Raw genomic sequence first — 19,995 nt, forward strand, 5'->3', positions numbered from 1 at the left:
GCATCGCAAAAAAAGATATAATTGCGATGGAGAAGGTACAGAGAAGGGCTACCAAAATGATAAGGGGAATGGAACAACTCCCCTATGAGGAAAGACTAAAGAGGTTAGGACTTTTCAGCTTGGAGAAGAGACGACTGAGGGGAGATATGATAGAGGTGTTTAAAATCATGAGAGGTCTAGAACGGGTAGATGTGAATCGGTTATTTACTCTTTCGGATAGTAGAAAGACTAGCGGGCACTCCATGAAGTTAGCATGGGGCACATTTAAAACTAATCGGAGAAAGTTCTTTTTTACTCAACGCACAATTAAACTCTGGAATTTGTTGCCAGAGGATGTGGTTAGTGCAGTTAGTATAGCTGTGTTTAAAAAAGGATTGGATAAGTTCTTGGAAGAGAAGTCCATTACCTGCTATTAAGTTCACTTAGAGAATAGCCACTGCCATTAGCAATGGTAACATGGAATAGACTTAGTTTTTTGGGTACTTGCCAGGTTCTTATGGCCTGGATTGGCCACTGTTGGAAACAGGATGCTGGGCTTGATGGACCCTTGGTCTGACCTAGTATGGCATTTTCTTATGTTCTTATATCTTGATACGTGGAGCCACTGTGAGCCTTTTAGCCATGGAAACCAATTTGGCATGGCCAACATTGAGCTATTAGAATCATCTTCCCCTTATCTTTTCTCCTTTAGGCGTATCAGCACCACTGTTTTTCCCAATGCTATTTTGATAATTGACAGTGTGTCATGGTGTTTCTAAAGAGCATGAGATGGTGTCTGCTCGCTGATTCTTTTCCGCTGGACAATACTTCAGAAGAAAGTTAAGGCGGTTGAAAAATAGTGACCATCTTGCCTGTTGAGGGTTCAGTCTTTGAGCCTGCTATAGCTATTGAAGATTCTTATGATCCTTGAAGATAGTGATGGGATGAACAGCTCCTTCTAGGAGATGTCTCCACTTTTCAAGGGTATGCTTAATTGCCAGAAGCTTTCGATCCCCTATGGTGTAGTTCTTCTTGGTGGATGTAAACCTTTTTTGAGAAGAAGAAACATGGAAACATGCTCCATTTGTCGTTCGATTAAGAAAACACTGCTCCAACCCCAATAGATGAGGCATCTACCTGTAAGAAGAAGGGCTTTTGAGGATCAGGGTGTTTTAACCAGGAAACCATTAAGAATGTGGATTTGACTTGCTTGAAAGCTTGAATTGCCGTTTCAGACCAGTTTTGGGTATCCAACCCTTTCTTGGTAACGGTGGTAAGAGGTGCTGCCAGAAATGAATAGTTGGAGATAAACTGGTGATAGTAGTTAGTGAACTCCAGGAATCGTTGAAGAACCTTGAAACCCACTGACTGGGGCCAGTTCTGCATAGCCACAATCTTATCTAGATCCATTCGTAGATCTTGATTAGAGATGATGTATCCCAAAAAGGGTAATTTGGTCCGTTCAAAGGAGCATTTTTCTAAATTAGCATACAAACAGTTCTATCTAAGTCATTGGAGGACAGTCTTAACATGTTCCCTGTGTTTAACAAGAGAATGAGGGTACAGAAGGATATCTTCTAAATATACTAGAATTCAAACCTTTTTTAAACCCAGTTACACTAACTGCTGTAACCACATCATCTGGCAGTGAATTCCAGAGCTTAACTATGTGCTGAATGAAAAAGAATTTTCTTCGATTTGTTTTAAATAAAGAAACATAGAAATGACGGCAGAAGACCAAATGGCCCATCCAGTCTGCCCAGCAAGCTTTCGCACTTTTTTTTTTTTCTCTCACAAACTTATCTGTTTCTGTTGGCTCTTAGTAACCTTTTTTTATTCTATTTCCCTTCCACCCCCGCCATTAATGTAGAGAGCAGTGTTGGAACTGCTTCTAAGTGAAATAGCTTAATTTAGTTAGGGGTATTAACCACTGCAATAAGCAAGCTGCACCCATGCTTATCTGTTTATTCAGGCTGTGTAATTCAGTCCTTGTTGATTGTTGCCTGAATATAGATCCACCTTTCTTCATTCCCCCTGCCGTTGAAGCAGAGAGCCATGCTGGCTATGCATTGAAAGTGAAATATCAGACTTGCTCCCCTGCCGTTGAGCTACTTGGAGTTCCCCCTGGGCCTTCTATTATCTGAGAGAGTAAATAACCGATTTACATTATGGTAAGATTGGAGTTGTGCATAGTTCTTATCCTGTTTCTTCCTTATGGTCTGTATCTGTTCTGGAAAGCTCTCTGGTTATGGGTTTTGTTACAAATTCCTAAGCTGCTTGTATCAGGGATGTCACCAGTGAACCTGCTAGTCTGTCTCCATCTCTGTTTAGCACAATTGAGTTGATATAGGAGGATAACAAATGTTTTAAATAAATAAATAAATCTGGTTGGTGGACATAACCCGTTCATCTGGAGTGGTCTGACTGGATTCAAAGAAAGGAAATTATCAGGTAAGATTAAATTTCTCTTTTTAGCAGTATTTGGTCCTGAATGTTCAACAGCAGGGTCTTGGGAATTCTAGCAAATGTTTGATAAGAAAACAGGAAATGTTTGCTGAGATCCAGCTATTAACGACTGGTGGCAACACTGTACTCCCTCTGCTGGCAGCATACCAGGATCACTGTTTGCCCTGACTTTTATTCACAGATCCAAACCAAGAGCATCTTCCAGTGTGTGGAATACTACTACACTTGGAAAAAATTAATCAAGTTTGACCACAGCCGATCGCAAGTCGCTGGAAAAAGGATGAAGAAAGAGCAGAGTGAGGCAGGCAAAACAGAGGAGGACAAGGTAGAATGAACTTCATAATTCCACAAATACTGTCACAATGATTTTAATATCCAGGGTTTGGGTTTTTTTGCCCATAATAAAAATACTTCACCATGTAAAGTGAAAGTTCTGCCTTCCCTCTGCCTAAAAATAAAACAAAACAAATCCTTACTTTGTGTCTTCTGTTACCTGGCAGCTACAATAAAATGTCATGTATTATCCCAGTACACTAATGGGGAACCTCAGCTGTCATAAAGTGCTCCATATCCAGAATTATCAGGGTTAACGGGACTCTCTTGATTCTCATCTGGCAGCTCTGCTGCTAGAATTGGCCACAGATTGTGTTGTCTGAACCTTTAAAACCTGTTGTGGCTAAAGGAGAAATTGTAAAGAAAATAAGAGAGGGGGAGTATGACCTGTAGAGCTCACTGAAATCACCCACAAAAAGTAGAATGTAAGAAGAAATTGCCAAGGTTGTGTACTGCAATATTACTCATGTGGTAGGGATTGTTTATATTGACTTCCTTGGATTTTATTTGAATTTTAAGACTTGTAATGTCATACTCCATGGCTTTTATTAAACAGGCATAAGGTTACCAACTGGCTCCAAAATTTCATGACATGCTTATCCATCCTGGTTTTATTCCATTGCATGCAGGGACTTACAGTTTTGCTTTTCTTAGGGAATGGAATAGCAAAATCAGAACTATAAGTTGCTGATTGCAATAGGCTAAAACCATGACTTGATCAACCTGACGTGAGAAAATGAAGCCAATCGGCAACCCTAAACAGGTTAATTAGATCAGCATCCATATTCACAATATAACATGCATTTTTATCTATGTGTAGGCTGTAGAGAACAGGAGCATCCAACAGGAGACTCAGGACATGAAGGTGAAGCTGAAAAAGGCTAAATCAGGGAAAGAGTTCCAGCGGCCTCCTGGCATAGGGAGAGAAACCTCAGAGAGCCCTGGAGGGGGCAACACTCACCGGGGATTTGCATGCAAAGAATGCGAGAGGTATGCATTCCCATTCCCTGTCCTTGACAGTTTTCTACAAAAGTTCTTTTCTGTGGGTGCTTTACTAATTGATGCCAAATCCCAATTAAAACCAGGGCAGAGGTTGCAATAAGGAGTATGTCTTTCCCATTCTCTCATTGCTCCCCAATTTTTCTTATATCAGCTCCCTTGCTCCAGTGAAGGGTATGGGTGAGAGGGGGTGGTGGAAATTGGGATTGATAAGACAGAACCATCATCGACAAAATATTGGCTTGCAAGAACAGTGGAACAAGATGAAATCTTTTGCAGCATTCATTGCATGCTTTGTTTTAGACTTAACTGACTTGGTGTCATGAGGAACCTGCAAGTCAATTCGGATTCCTAAGCTCTTGTTTCAAAGTTGAAGAATTACCAGAATACTTTGGAACAAGTTGAAAGGTTAAGACTTATCCCAACCTCTGGGACATCCAAACTGTGCAGTTATTATATTTTACATGTCCAAATACCCAGTCTTTTTGACTGTCTACCATGAAATATGTTTGTTTTGTTGTAAATGAGCTTTATCAGGAGCTGAATCCTTGTTTTTCTCCTGCCTTTGCAGGGTGTTTGACAAGATAAAGAGCCGGAATGCGCATATGAAGCGTCACCGTCAGGAGCAGATGGAGCCTGTGGTGAAGGTGAAGTGGCCCTTCAAGTATTGTAAAGTCGAAAAGGACAAGGAGGTAACTGAAATTTGTCCTGCTCCTTAAGGCCAAGTACCACATCCAAGCTGCAACAGAGTATCAATGCTACCATTTCAGGAGTGAAGAGAAACAGAAGTGGCCCCCAGAACCCGTATTAGGTCCTTTGCAACTGCTTCCTTGCTGCTAGCAAGCATCAAAGGCCTTTATTTAATTCATTAATTTATATTTCATGTCTCGTTAACACAGCTATGCATTATGTGGCAGATTGGAAGAATATGTTTCAGAGCAGTGCACATACTGGTGTATACAAGCAGGGAATTCACTTTGGAGGAAATTGTGATAGAATGTGGAAGGAGCCATCTTTCCCTGCAGAACTCTATTAGTGGTGATGTTTTGAGATCGTATTTGCTGGTCAGATGGGCCTCGCTTGTGTTCCTCCCTGAAACAGCACTATGTGAAGAGTTGCATAAGAGATAGCACTGTATAGAGTGTGTGTGTTGTTTTTTTTTTTGTGGGGGAATTGTTTTATTGATTTGCATTTTTTGCTTTCTTTTCTATTGTCCATGGTAGAAGAAAAATTTTGCAAAGTCACATTTGAGTTTATTTTATCCTCCCATCCTATCGAATCCTTGGATTATGAGTCCTGCTTTTCTGTTGGGTAAAAAAAATGGACTATAGATTCCAGAATGCCTTGTTCTAGCAGTTAGTAGAATTTGAGCTAGGTGAACATGTCCAAGTGAACATGGAACTGTCTGGCTGCAAGACTCTCACAGACTAGCTTTAAAATGCCACCTTAATTATGAAAGTGAATGGATTTAGCTCAGTACTTGCCAGTGTCCTCCTTCCATTCACCACATCATGCCCTGGGGGCTTCCATGAGAAAAGGTAACCCAGCAAAGGACTCCAATCAGCAAGTCTCACCCTGCCAAAGAAAGTATGACACAAAGCCAGGGGGCCTCTCTTCCAGGCATTCCACATTCTTCTTGGGAACAGAATAGTGATCAATTCTGATGCATCTCTTTAAAAAAGGAGAGGGCTAGCACAGCATTGTAAGTGTGTGCCACCTTAAAGTGCCTCAAAAACAGAAAGAAGCAAGACCTGTAAAAGAAGAAAACTGTACCTTGCTCAGTAAGCAATGTGATGATTTTGTGTGTGTTTCTAGTTTTGTTACTTTTTTGTATAATAAAATTTCATAAAAATGACTTTACTTTTGTTTATGGGTGTTGTAAACACTGCTCATTTTGATGTTCTACAGCGTCAGAGGAAGCAGGCAGCCTTCACTGACAGCAGCTCCTTCTGCTGAACAAAACCACACCACCACCACACTCGCTACAGTTTTCCCAGGAGTTCATACCAAAATGAGGACTGAATCTTAGTTTCCTTGTTATCCTACCATGCCGACCAGATGAGTGGGTTATGCCTCCTTGCACCAGGTAGAGACCGAGAACTACAGGTTTTTTGTGTTATCACTCACAGTACATGAGCTGATACAGCAGTAAACTTTGCCAGTATTTCTCTGGATCCAGAAGATATATCTGGATTGGTGTAACGTTTGGAGAGCTTCCATTTAACTGGAGGTCCTGGTAGAGCCCAAGGGGTGAGGAAGTAGGTAGTAACAGTGTTCCTAATAGTGAGGGGCACCAACTCTCTTGGGGGTCAAAATTCTTCTTTAGGGGCTATGGCCTATTTCTTCTCCTTTCAGAGGAGGCCATGGTAGGGGTGGGAGGAAATTGTGGTGTGGGCTCTGTTCCTGTTCCCTTCCTGTTTAAGAGATCTTTGCTTGAGCAGGATAGCTGATCAAATTAAAAAAGAAAAATGAGGGAAAAGGATCGATTGCACAGACAGGCTTAGATTCTGATAGTTGCTATGGCTGTTCTGTAAGAGCCCTGGGGGAAAGGAAAACATGAAAGACAGAGGAAAGTGCCATGTGTGGACCCTACTGCTGGATTTTGTCCACAAGCCTGGACTGCAAGTATGCAGCAACTGCGGGAGGCAAGGGAAGCATGGGACAGCCTACACATCAAAGTTCCCTAGTATGGGAGACTGCATGAGAAGGTCAGAGCTCAGCCTGCTGCCGTAGGTTGAGGACCTGAGCAATTTTTTGGTGGAAGATACCACCATTTTAAATGCACAGTGAGAGGAAGAGCCTGGAATCGTATCCCTCAACTTCTGCTTTCTCAGGAGGCCTCCTGGAGCTGTCTTCTGAAGGCTTGGGGGCTCTGCCTGTGGGGAGCTCAGGGCCAGATGTCCATTTTTCCCCCAAACTAGTGCTACATTTGGGCCAAGGCCTTTTCCTGCAAGGCAGGCCTAGGAAGAGATCTGAACTCAGTATTTCTGTTCATACCAGATCAGTCCAGACAAGTGGATTTTGCATTCCTACCAGCAGATGGAGACAGAAAATAACAACTTTTCAGGCACTGCTACACAACCATGATTACCACCTGCAGTCCCTCGGTATTTCTCTGTTTCCAGCAAATGGTAGACGTGAAAGCCTGCGGTCTGGAGTTGCAGAAAAGAAAAAAAAGAAGAAATGAAGAATCAAGAGCAAAGAAAGAAGAGATTGTGCTACCTAAGATGCTAGGTTCTTTCCCAACGTTCGTCGGTATATAAAAGCCATTAAATAAATAAAAATAAAAGAAATCCCTTAGGTAGAGCTGGGCGAGAGGGGGGTTAGATACCCCTGGCTGTCTCAGCCCAAAGATCCCAGAGGACTGGAAAACCAGGGGTCCTGGTTCCCTTGGTCTCTCTGAGGCCCTCATCCGTTCCTGGCCACAGGATACAGGAAAATATACCGTCTTTTTGTCTTTTACTTTTAAAGCTACTGCTTCTTTAGAAAAAAAGAAAAAGGAGAGAGAGGCAGTCAAGTAGGGCTCAGAGGAGTTGACAGCGCATTTGCGCTTGTGTCCAGGTGGCTCTGCAGGAACAAGGGGTGAATCTGGGAGACCACAGTTGTGCACCCAAGGGAAAGGAGGAAACCATCTTCAGTAAAAAGGAGAGGACCGTTCGCTACATCACCCTGCAAAAAGGGATCCCTGAAAGACTGCGCCTGCAGCTTCAAAATCTGTCTGGCTGAACATATGGCCACCAGAAAAACTGTCTTCAAAGTCAAGTCCTTCAAAGACGCTCCCTTTAAAGGCTCAAAAGTGGCCCCACAGAGCATTCACAGAACTAAGTTGAGGTTCCCATCCGACATAACTTCCGAAATGGAAGATGCAAATGCTCGACCCGCTTCAAGAACTGAATTAGATCAGGATGAGAGGCCAACGACCTCCCCCGCAACTTGCTCCTAAGAGAACCCAAGGCAGACACCTAAACACGGAGCAAGCTATAGGCTAGACCCTTAGACAATCCTTGCTGCAAAAAGGCTAAGATATGAGGAACGTCCACAGTCAGGGGATCCAGTCACTGTTGTAGACACCAATACTCAAAAACGTTCCAGACTCTGACATATGCCAAGGTAGTAGAGGGTCTCCTAGCCTGGAGTAATGTGAAAATAAAGGGTTCTGAATATCTTTTCTCACAGGACAAGCAGGATGGTAGTCCTCACATGTGGGTGACATCATCTGATGGAGCCAATCACGGAATACTTTTGTCAGAGTTTCTAGAACTTTGACTGGCACCTACTGGGCATGCCCAGCAGGGGTCTCCCTTCAGTCTCTTTTTTTTCGCTCAGCTAATAGCCATGTGGATTTTTGGAGCTCTTCACAGGAAAAAGATCTAGGCATCATAGTAGATAATACTTTAAAATCGTCAGCTCAGTGTGCTGCAGCAGTCAAAAAAGCAAACAATGTTAAGAATTATTAGGAAGGGAATGGTTAATAAAACAGAAAATGTCATAATGCCTCTATCGCTCCATGGTGAGACCACACCTTGAATACTGTGTACACTTCTGGTCGCCGCATCTCAAAAAAGATATAGTTGCAATGGAGAAGGTACAGAGAAGGGCAACCAAAATGATAAAGGGGATGGAACAGTTCCCTATGAGGAAATGCTGAAGAGGTTGGGGCTGTTCAGCTTGGAGAAGAGACGGCTGAGGGGGGATATGACAGAGGTCTTTAAGATCATGAGAGGTCTTGAACGAGTAGATGTGACTCGGTTATTTACACTTTCGAATAATAGAAGGACTAGGGAGCATTCCATGAAGTTAGCAAGTAGCACATTTAAGACTAATTGAAGAAAATTATTTTTCACTCAATGTACAATAAAGCTCTGGAATTTGTTGCCAGAGGATGTGGTTAGTGCAATTAGTGTAGCTGGGTTCAAAAAAGGTTTGGATAAGTTCTTGGAGAAGTCCATTAACTGCTATTAATCAAGTTGACTTAGGGAATAGCCACTGCTATTACTTGCATCAGTAGCATGGGATCTTCTTAGTGTTTGGGTAATTGCCAGGTTCTTGTGGCCTGGTTTGGCCTCTGTTGGAAACAGGATGCTGGGCTTGATGGACCCTTGGTCTGACCCAGCATGGCATGTTCTTATGTTCCTGACTGGAAATTTTCCTCAGGAAATTATTTTCAAAACTTGTAAAATTTTATACCCCTGAGGGGTCTCCCTTCTTTGCCGTTGAATATCGGGTTGTGCGGTAAGTTTACCACCGTTTTTCGGTCTGTTCCCGGCGGGGACCTCTGTAGGCCTTGTTGGTGCCGACCGCAGCCGGCCTAAATTTTTCGACAGCCACGATGGCGACGGGTTTTTGTCGGTGCCCTGACTGTCCGAGGACTATGTCAATCACGGACCCTCATTTAGTCTGTGTTTTGTGCCTTGGACCGTCGCACGACATGGAGACGGTCCAAGGCACGGATGGAAAAGATGGCACTTTTATTCCATTGCCAGTCTCCGCAGGTACCATCGACTCGATCCTCGCCGAAGCATCGACGTCGCTCTGAAGCCGAAGACACCCGATCGCTGTCCCAGTCCTTTGCGTCTACATCGATGCTGGAATCGGGGAGAGTGGACCGTCGAGAAAAGCACCAACATAAACATCGACAGCCGGTGCCCTCCGCTTCTGCTACATCGGTGGAGCCGTCGACGGAACCACCGATGAAAAAGACCCGAGCTGAGGAGCGTCCAAGGCCCTCAAAGCTGGATGCACCGAGGCATCCCGTGCCTTCGGTGGAAGGGGCTACCGAGACTCCACCGGGATCGGTGGACCCTCCAGTACTGCCTGTAGTGCCTCCCACTCCGGACCTGGGGCTCACCACCCCAGCGCTCCGAGAGGAATTGCACCGGATGGTGCAAGAGGCTGTGGTCGAGGCGATCCAAAGCCTTTCGCGACCACCGATGCCAGCACCAGTGCATCTGCTGGAACCGCACAGATGCCTCCAGTGCTGCTGTCTCTCCTGGATAAACTGGATTTGCTCATCGGTGCCCTACTAGGGGCACTGAGAAAATCACCGTTACTGATTATTCCATCCCGCTTTCATCGGGAGAGGAGGATACATCTCCAGAGCCGATTCCGGGGCTGTCGGGAGTACCACCGGGGCTGTCAGGAGTACCACCATCAAGGCCACAGATTAAATCCCCGATGCCATCTGTTTCCAGGCATCCAATGGCATCGGCCAAGACCAGGTCCCTCAATGCCAGCACCGATACCTGTCCAACCTCGACCTCCGGCTGGAGAAGTTCCAAGTTTTCCACTTGGACCACCGAGGGATGTAGGGGATCAGCCCTATGATCCCTGGATGGATGATTCCACAGATACCCAGGACTCAATAGAAGTTCCGTCAGAGCCGTCTCCTCCAGATGAAAGACTATCCCCTTCCAACGGCAGACGGAGGAAGATTCCAGGCTTAAAATGCTAGAAGTCCTGCAATTCCTGGATCCGCCTAAGGAAATCATGTCCGTCCCAGTTCATGAGGTGCTGCAGGACCTGGTGCAGCGCAACTGGGAGCATCCTGGGTCGGTTCCTCCTGTAAACTGTAAGACGGACGCTATTTACCTAGTCCAGCGTTCCCCGGGATTTCAGAAGACACAGCTAGCTCATCAGTTGTTGGTGGTGGAGTCCGCCCAAAAGAAGGCCAAGCATCCAAAACCCCATTCTTCAGCGCCACCTGGGAAGGAGCAGAAATTCCTCGAAGCTTTGGGCCGCAGGATATTTCACGGGGCCATGCTTATCTCGCGCATTGCGTCATATCAATTATAAATGACCCAGTATACCCGTAACCTGTTTAAACAGCTACAGGAGTTTGGAGAGTCCCTTCCAGACCAGCTTCAAGACCAGCTGAATTCCATCATAAAGAAGGGATTCGACGCGGGAAAACATGAAGTCCGCTCGGCAAACGATGTCTTTGACACGGCCTCCCGTTTATCTGCAGCTGGTATCAGCGCCCGCCGCTGGGCCTGGTTAAAATCCACTGATTTCCATCCTGGCAAGTGGGCTAACCTGGGGGGTCCCCCTATCACGAGATGCACCAGATCTGCGAACCACGGTCACCGGCACCATCCCGGCACCATCAGCACTACCTTCCCTGGATGCAACTCTGGGTGCCACAAAACTCGACCGACGAATGGCCAAGGAGGGAGCATATATAATAGGACTCTCGTCGGTCATGGGCACACTACAGCACCCAGACCCTCTGTGCAAATCTTTCTGTGACTGAAAAACATTGCCATCTTTGTGTTGGCAAACATTGCCATGAGATCCAACAGGGGAACGCCCCATCTGGCATAGATGCGATCCCAGGCTCCCAGGGAGAACTCCTATTCCCCCAGATCTAGTTGTTGCTTGCTGAGAGCTTGCACGCTGTCCACTCCTGCTGAGCCTCCAGAGCCTAATTCTGCCCCTCCTTGACGATTGATGTACGCCACCGTCTTCATATTGTCTGAGAACACGCGAACCATCTGACCTTTGATCCAGGGCAGGAAGGCCTCCAGTCTATTGATAGACCAGGACGTCTCCACTGCTGACCAAAGATCACCCCATGCACAATGCCACTCCAAACCTTAAGACTGGTGTCTGCAGTCACCACCACCCAGTCCAGGGCTTCGAAATCCATTCCCTTTTCCAGGTTGTGACATGAGAGCCACCATGAGACTGGACCTGGAATTTCCTAGAAGAGGCAAAGGCAGATGATACTTCTCCGACAACGGATTCCACATGGACAAGAGCGCCTTCTGTAAAGGTCTCATGTATGCAAAGTCTCACAGAACCAAATCCAATGTGGAAGCCACGGAGCCTAGGACCTGCAAATAATCTGACTGTTGGTACTGACAGATGTAACAAGCCTGTCACCTGCGCCTGTAACTTGGACAATCTGTCTGCAGTTAGAAACACGCTGCCTTTCTGGGTATCGAATAGTGCCCCCAGATACTCCAACTGGGTCAGAACTAGTTGACTCCGCCACATTTATCACCCAACCCAGCGAACTCAAGGTGTCCATAACTCACTGGAGGAACTGATCCCCTCCTCCTCAGCCTTTGCGCAAATTTATTTTATTTATTTATTTATTCGTTTTTATATACCGTCATTCAGTTTAGCCATCACAACGGTTTACAGAATCAAAACAACAATCAGATAAATTATACATAGTTGCAAAAGAAGAAAACAATAATAATAGTGAAATGATAGGTAGAGGAGGATGGTGGGGTGAAAGAGGGGGAGAAGGGAAAGATGTAAAAAAGGAAAGTAACAAAAATAGCATTAATTCATCTTAAAGGAGGGCTTCATATTAAATTTCTGAAATTGTAATACTTAAGGTTGATGCCAGTTGTAGTTACTGTTTTTTCTTGTTTGGGTTTGAATGGTTGAATTGATTGTAGAAGGATTGTTGTTAAAGATGATCATTGATGTAGACTGTATGGAAGAGGAAAGTTTTTAGGTCCTTCTTGAACTTTTTGATGTTAGATTGAGTTCTTAAATAAGGCGGTAGAGAGTTCCATTTTTTTGGGGAAGCAATGGAGAATGCTCTGTTTCTAGTAGTTGATAGTCGAGCATCTTTAATGGGAGGAATTTTTAGACAAGAAGTGTTGTTAGATCGAAGATTTGTTCTGGTAATTTGTGGAGTGATTTTTAAACCAGTGTGTTTATGATGATCGGCATGTATTAATTTGTGAGTGATGATCAGGATCTTATAATCTACTCGAGATTTAATAGGAAGCCAATGAAGCGACATTAGTATTGGGGTGATGTGAACATATTTTTTTGTTCCTGTTAAAATTCTAGCTGCTGAATTCTGAGAATTCAGCAGCTAGAATCTGCAGAGGTTTAATGCTTGTTGATGGGAGGCCAATCAGAAGAGAATTACAATAGTCTATTGTTGAGAAAATTATAAGTTGCAAGACGGTTCTGAAGTCCGTTGAATTTAAAAAAGGTTTTAAACGTCTGAGAACTAGGAGCTTATGATATCCTTCTTTGATTTTAGTTGTTATGTGTATATTGTAGTATAGGTTCCTATCCATGATAACTCCAAGATTTCTGGCGTGATTGACAGGGGTAATAAAGTTGATTTGATTGTTAGTGGTGAATTGAGGTGGTGGAATTAAGTTGGGTATTTTGTTCATGATAATTAATTCAGTTTTATCAATATTGATTATTAGTTTTAAATTTGAAAGGAGTTGTTTTAGTGCATCAAGAATCATGGAAGTATCTTTGTATGTTTCATCAATGGATTTTTTTTATAGGAATAAGAAGTTGTATATCATCTGCATAGAGGTAGTATGTTATTTGAAGATCATCTAGTAGTTGGCAGATTGGTAAAAGGTAAATATTAAAGAGAGTAGCAGATAATGCAGATCCTTGTGGTACTCCAGTTTTGAGGTCAATTTTCTTTGATATGTTATTGAATGAGACTTGGTAGCTCCTGTTGTTAAGAAATGATGTGAACCATTGTAGAGTATTGCCAGCTAGACCAATTTCTGATAATCGGTCTAGAAGTATTTGATGATTTATAGTATCGAATGCTGCGGAGAGGTCAAGTAATACAAGTAAGTATTGTTTTTCATTGTCAAAACCTCTTAATATGGTATCATTTAATGAAAGAAGGAGCGTCTCGGTATTGAGGTTTTTTCTAAAACCATATTGGTTTGGAGATAATATATTGTTTGATTCAAGGTATTCATCAAGTTGTGAGTGAACTACTTTTTCTATTATTTTGGCAATGAAGGGAAGGTTTGAAATTGGGCGGTAATTAGATAGAGCATTTGGGTCAAGGTTGGTCTTTTTTAGGATAGGTTTTATTATAGCTGACTTAAGGGAATTTGGGTATGAACCTTCAGTAAGAGATAGGTTGATGATCTTTGTGATTGTATTTGTAATAGTAGATTCAATATTCTTTAGGCTTGTAATATGGATGCTATCTAAAGGATGGCTAGCCGGGTTCATTTTTTTGATAATTGATTGGATTTGGATAGTGGAAGAGGTTTCAAAAAGAGTCCATTTTGATTTTGCTTTTTTGTTCAGAGATACAGATTGGGTATTAACATTGAGGTTTGATTGTATTAAGTTTAAAATTTTATTATTGAAGAATTCTGCAAAATCATCACTGTTGTGTGAAGTACAAGTAGTTTTTAGAGTTATTTTTATGAGCTTCTGCACTATTGAGAAGAGCATTCTAGGGTTGTGGTGGAATTTAATGATTTTTTTTGAGAAATAATATTTTTTTGCATTATTGATAAGTTTATATTCGGCTAGGTATGTTCGATATTTATTTAGGGTGGTTGGAGTTTTGTTTCGTTTCCATTCTTTTTCTTTCTTTCGAAGTTGATGTTTAGACGCTCTGATGTTATTATTATACCATGGATTATTGTGCTTTGATGGTTTGATTAACTTAGTTATTAAGGGATTGATATTATCAGCAACTTTTTTAGTGATCTTAAACCAAGATGATACAGCTTCATCAGAATTTGAGAGATTAATATTAGTCAGTTCTTCTTGAAGAGTTTCTTGAAGGAGTTCAGTGTTGAAAGGTGGTCGATAAATTATTTTGTTTTGTGGGTATCGAGGAGGGGTAAGGATGGTATTAGAAGATAAGGTAGCTTGGATTAGGTGGTGATCTGACCAAGGTATTTCTGTGGTTTGGGTATTGATGTTGTGTCAGTCATTAGTATTGACGAATATCAGGTCAATTGTATGGCCTGCTTTGTGAGTTGAATTAACAACGATTTGTTTTAGCTGTAGTGAACCAAGTGCGTCAAAGATGATTTGACAGGTTTTTGAGTTATTGATTAGGTCGAAGTGAATGTTGAAATCACCCAGGATTATGATTGGTTTGTTTAATGATATATTGTTCATGAAATATTCAATTAAAGGTGAGCAGTTTTTTTCAAGTACTCCAGGCGGGCAATAGACAAGGCATATTTGAAGTTTAGGAGAATCAAATAATGAGATTTCATATGGTGCAGCAATGTTTGTTGGACGGTGTGTCATCTGTAGTTCTTTTTTAGAAATAAACATTAAGCCACCTCCTTTTTTTCTTTTTCTAGGAATTGAGAATATGTTGTATCTATGGTTGTTTAGTTGATTGGTTAATACTGTATCAGTGTTTTTTAGCCAGGTTTCTGTTAAAGCCAATTGTACAGATATGGATGTACCAAAATCCCCTCTTGTCGTAAGGCTGCCGCCACCACAACCATCACCTTCGTGAAGGTTTCAGGCAATGTGGCCAAGCTGAAGGGAAGAGCCCGAAACTGGAAATGTTGTCCCAGCACCATGAACCAAAGAAACTTCTGATGGTCCTTCCAAATGGAAATATGGAGGTATGTCTCTGTCAGGTCCAACGAAGCCAAGAACTCTCCTCTGCGGACTGTCATTATCACGGTGCGCAACATCTCCATTTGAAAACGCAGAACCCGCAAGGCCATATTCACCTTCTGAAAATTTAGAATGGGCCGAAAGGTGCCCTCCTTTTTGGGGACCATGAAATAAATTGAGTACTTTCCCTGTCCCTGCTCTTCCAGTGGGACTGGAACTATTGCATTTAAACTTAGTAACCTCTGCAGAGACCCCCTCACTGCTTCCTGCGAGATGAACAGTGGGACTCCAGAAAGGCCTCCCTAACAGGAGGCAAAAATTCTAGAGCGTAACCATCTCTTACCACCTCTAGAACCCAACAGTCCAAGATAATCTTGGGCAACTTCTCGTAAAAGCTGGACAATCTGCCCCCTACTGCTTTTACGGAGGAATGGGCAACCCTGGCTTCACTGAGTTGACTTTCCTCCTCCTCCGGCCCCCTGATCAGCAACATCCCTGGGGAGGATCTGCGGGAGCTCCGAAAGGACTGCTGTTGTCCCAACGACTGCTTGGCTCCAGAGATTGAGGAATTCTTGCTTGAACGAAACAGACACGAATCCCAAAAACAGGAGCGGGACGGGAAAACATTGCTGCTCCTCTTATTCTCAGGCAGCCTGTTCCCTTTGGACTCCCCCAAAGTCTTCATCAACTGATCCATATCCTCCCCAAATAGGAGTTTCCCTTTAAAGGGAAGATTACACAGCTGAGCCTTGGACCACGTCAGCCGACAAATTGCGCAACCACAAAAGCCTTTGGGCTGCTACTGTTCCTGGCCGAAGTGCGTACCAAGTCATAGAGCACATTCACCACATATGCCACTCCAGTCGAGCAGACTTCATAGGACTGAAATCCCCAGTTGAGGCCTGCTCCTGTGCTTTCTGAACCCAGCACAAACAGGCCCTTGCATCATATTGCCACAAGTCGTGGCCTGGAGACTCAAGGCAGAAACCTCAAACATCCGTTTCAACTGAATCTCCAACTTGCGGTCCTGTACATCCCCTAGTTCCTCCAACACCTGGGGCATGAGGGGACGCAGTTCCTCCTTCTTAAACAGGCTGACCACCTGAGGGTCATCCCCCTCTGACACCGGTAACTCATCTGGATCAGGGTCATCTTTATTAACATCAGTATCTGCATTTGGAGCCGCATCTGCGTCAACATCCTGGTCCGCCCAATGAGGGTCCGCAGGGTCCTCCTGCAGATCATCAGAATCGTCCAGATCCGAGATTGGCCTCCGATCCTGCACAACCCAGGCCCAGGCGTCATAGCAGATCTCCAGAAGCTCCTGAAGACACTACCTTTGGTCTTTTAGAAGAGTGACGTGGCTGCTTTTCTCGAGGATGCTTCCCCCACTCCCTTCCTCACCAGGAAGGCCTTATGCAGGAGAACAAATTCTCCTGATACCCTGTTCCACAAGAGGAAGAGGGGAATCCCTTGGCTCCCTGGAGGTGTAGGACCCCTGCCCACGATCCCCCTCAGGCACGGCTGCACTCTGTGATTTATTTTATTTATTTATTCATGTTTTATATACCGTCATTCGGTTCAGCCATCATAACGGTTTACAAAGTCAAACAAAAACAGATTAATTATACATAGTTACAAAAAAGTAACAAGGGGGGGGGGGGAATGGAAGGAAGGGGAAGATGGTGGGGTGAAAAAGGGAGGAAAAAGGAAAAAAGGGAAGTAACAGTAATAGTATTAATTTATCCCCCAGGACTGCAGCCATGGCTCCCGAAGACCGGAGGGCCGTTTTATCTATAGCCGTTCCCGCGGAGGTGCTCTTTTCCCCCGACATGCAGCTAGTACAAAGGCAGCGTGCGTTGTCTCGCAGACCTGAGACTGCATGCTTTGCATGCCGCCATGTGCAGCTTTGGCACCATAACAGACGCGGCCACTAAAGAAAAAAAGTTGGCTTCAGCACACTGAAGAAAAAAGGCAGGCCACACATGCAGCTTAGGTGCTGTGCCATGCTGCCGCACCTGCCCGAGCAGCAAGCGGGAAACCTCCTTCTCTCCTCCCAATAAAGAAGGCAAGGGAGGCTATCTCTGCTTCCTTTTCTTGCTGGCACCGACAGCTCCAAGGAGCCTAACACCTCAGGGAGCCTCCAACTTCAAAACTTAAAAAAATATTCAACGAGAATTTTTTGGTATTTTGTGTCAGACTGCAGGTTTGCACCTCTACCATCTGCTAGAGACAGAGAAATACTGAGGGACTGCAGGCAGGACTCATGGATATGTAGCAGTGTCTCAAAGTTTTTCTTCTCAGCCTTCATCTGCTGGTAGGGATGCAAAACCCACTTGTCTGGACTGATCTGGGTATGAACAGGAACAAACGATTATTCCTCCTTTGTTCTAATGGTAACCTTGGACTGGGCAAAGAGATCATGATGTGTAGATCTAATATGAATTATAGTGGAAGAATCTCTATGGCTGCCAACAGACAAGGGCCTGTTACAACAGGCCTTGATCTTCACTGAAATTCCAACATAATTCTTGCATATGGTCTAGCCATCAAAAAAACTTGCTTACATAAGACAGGGCTGTCGCCCTAGTGACTGCAACCATGTCAAGTGCTAGGAAGCAGTTCACTTCCTTTAGCATATGTACGAGTCTGGACAATGTTTGATATCTGGTGTCAGCAACAGGTGTCTTCTCCTTTTAGGACAACTATTCCACTTATCTTTCCTTCAAAAAAAGGTTGCTTTCAGTTTCCTGAAGGTTAAGGTGGCAGTCATATCATTATATAGTGCAGGAATAGGCAACAGTCCTTGAATGCTGCACATTGGTCAGGCTTTATCTATACTGAATATGCATAAGATGTATTTGCATGCACTGCCTCCACTGCATGCAAATGCATCTCATGCACATTCAGTATGGATATCCTGAAAACCCGACTGACATATGGGGGTAGATTTTAAAAAGCATTTACTCGAGCAAAACTGGTTTTTGCTCGAGTAAATTCACTTTACTCAAGTAAGTGGGCTTTTCAAAATTGCTACAATATATGCCATTGAATTGTCCATAGGATTTACTCAAGTAAGTGCACTTTACTCGAGTAAATAGCTTTTGAAAATTGCTACGATAGTATGTCACATTTACATGCGTAACTCCTTTGAAAATGACCCCCATGGCATTCAAGGACCGGAGTTGCCTATCCCTATTATAGGGGAAGAATTCAAGATTCTTTGGTAGCAGTGCCTCCAAATGTTGCTCACTATGAAAAGTGAAAGGTGTAAAGCATTTCAGATTGCTGTTTCATTCAGTGGTCCCTTCTTGAAATCTCAACCAGATTTTGAGGACTCTAGTAGGAGCTCATTTTGAGCCCATTAGACAGACAAGGATTTCTTTGAAGCCTATATTTCTGAGATACACCTTGAAGTACAGGCCCTGTCCTACAGGGATCAATACTTGTTTATTTCAGAAGAAAAAGTAGTGATGTGACCCATGTCTTCCTTCTTAATTAAGATGACTTAACAGCCAGTTTCCTTATCAGCAATTAGATCGAAGGAATGAAAGAATGAGAATAGAAGTCTACATAAATTGTATATATGTAGCACCATTTTGAGATGCCTTAAAGTGATCAATTCCTTTTGGAAGTTGGACAGATTGTGTATCCTGTTTAGAAGGCTTCTAAGTTCCCTCTAGCCAGATGAATTAAGGAAGCTATTGGCGCAGCATAATATTGGGCAGGGGCTACCAATTCCAAAAGGGCTAAGAGCACCTTCAACAAAAGCACAAGCAGCTACCTGAGCTGAAGCTAGGGCACATTCTCCAAGGGATATTTGCAAAGTAGTGACTTGTTTGTCCTTGCATGCCTTTGCTACGCTTTACTGCTTGATATTTGGGTTATGACTGCCACTGGTTTTGGAGCAGGGATCTTGACAATAGCTGGGAATTACACAAAATATGAGAGAAGACTGGATCCCTCCACTCATTTTGCCCAATATAGTAGGATGATAAAGAAGGAGAAATTTAATCTTTCCTGATAATTTCCTTTCCTTGAATCATACCATACTAAGCCAGAACCCTCCCAGGTCAGCCTAGGCTAATGAAAATTCAGAAATTATAGTTGTTTATTCATTAGGAGAACTGAACTTGTTAATTCCTTCCCTTCATCATGCTTTCCCTTCACAAAGGGGAGAAGGATAAGAGAGAAGGCCTTGAAGTAGCAGCTATTTCTAAAAAGTAAATTATAAAACATTTTTCCTTTGCTGTTCTGATTGTTCAGTTGATTAGATTTGACAAAGGTATACTGACAAATTGTACTGTTACACCAACTCATGTACTGTGAGTGATGTCACAGAAAACATGTAGTTCTCTGCCTGCTGGAAGGGAAAAATAATCCACTCCTCTGGATAGGTATAGCAGGATTCAAGGAAAGGAAATTATCAGGTAAGATAATTCTTCTTTGTCTGATCTTATCAGTTTGTGCCTCAGTCTACATGAACAATGTGCAGAACCCAAACCATTCTGATTAAATAACTACACCATAAAATAGATATGTGAATGAGGGCATTTCATTGGTGTGTAAAAGATATGTGTTTGATGATAGCTACAAACAATAGGGTAGGCATTGCCTATAAGTAAAAACTGGCTATTAGATGGGACTAGCTGTAGTGAGAATACAGCTTGGGATCTGTGTTCTACTATAACAAAAAAATGGATTCTGACCAATAAAATGAAAGGCATAAAGCAGTCGGCCAACACTTTATCTGATTTTTTGTAGGAGGGATAGGAGATAAAAATTATCACAATGACCTTATTCCACCTCACAAGAATGCACCACATTATTAATAATTTATTTAGTCTGTAATTTACAAAGAAACTGCTTTGTTTGAACACA

At 43.2% G+C, this 19,995-nt stretch overlaps 1 protein-coding gene across 1 annotated transcript in view; it reads left to right on the top strand.

The window, feature by feature from the left end:
- ZNF541 (zinc finger protein 541) overlaps positions 1 to 5,632 on the top strand; it is a 123,262-nt gene extending 117,630 nt beyond the window's left edge. Inside the window, exons 14-16 of the mRNA XM_029619078.1 lie at positions 2,627 to 2,770; positions 3,599 to 3,768; positions 4,349 to 5,632. Coding sequence (XP_029474938.1) covers positions 2,627 to 2,770; positions 3,599 to 3,768; positions 4,349 to 4,496 — 462 coding nt within the window. The 3' untranslated portion in view covers positions 4,497 to 5,632. The remainder of the gene's footprint in view (positions 1 to 2,626; positions 2,771 to 3,598; positions 3,769 to 4,348) is intronic.
- The last annotated feature ends 14,363 nt before the right edge of the window (positions 5,633 to 19,995 follow it).

The sequence above is a fragment of the Rhinatrema bivittatum genome, chromosome 11, assembly GCF_901001135.1.
Source record: "Rhinatrema bivittatum chromosome 11, aRhiBiv1.1, whole genome shotgun sequence".
Classification (NCBI taxonomy): Eukaryota; Metazoa; Chordata; class Amphibia; order Gymnophiona; family Rhinatrematidae; genus Rhinatrema; species Rhinatrema bivittatum.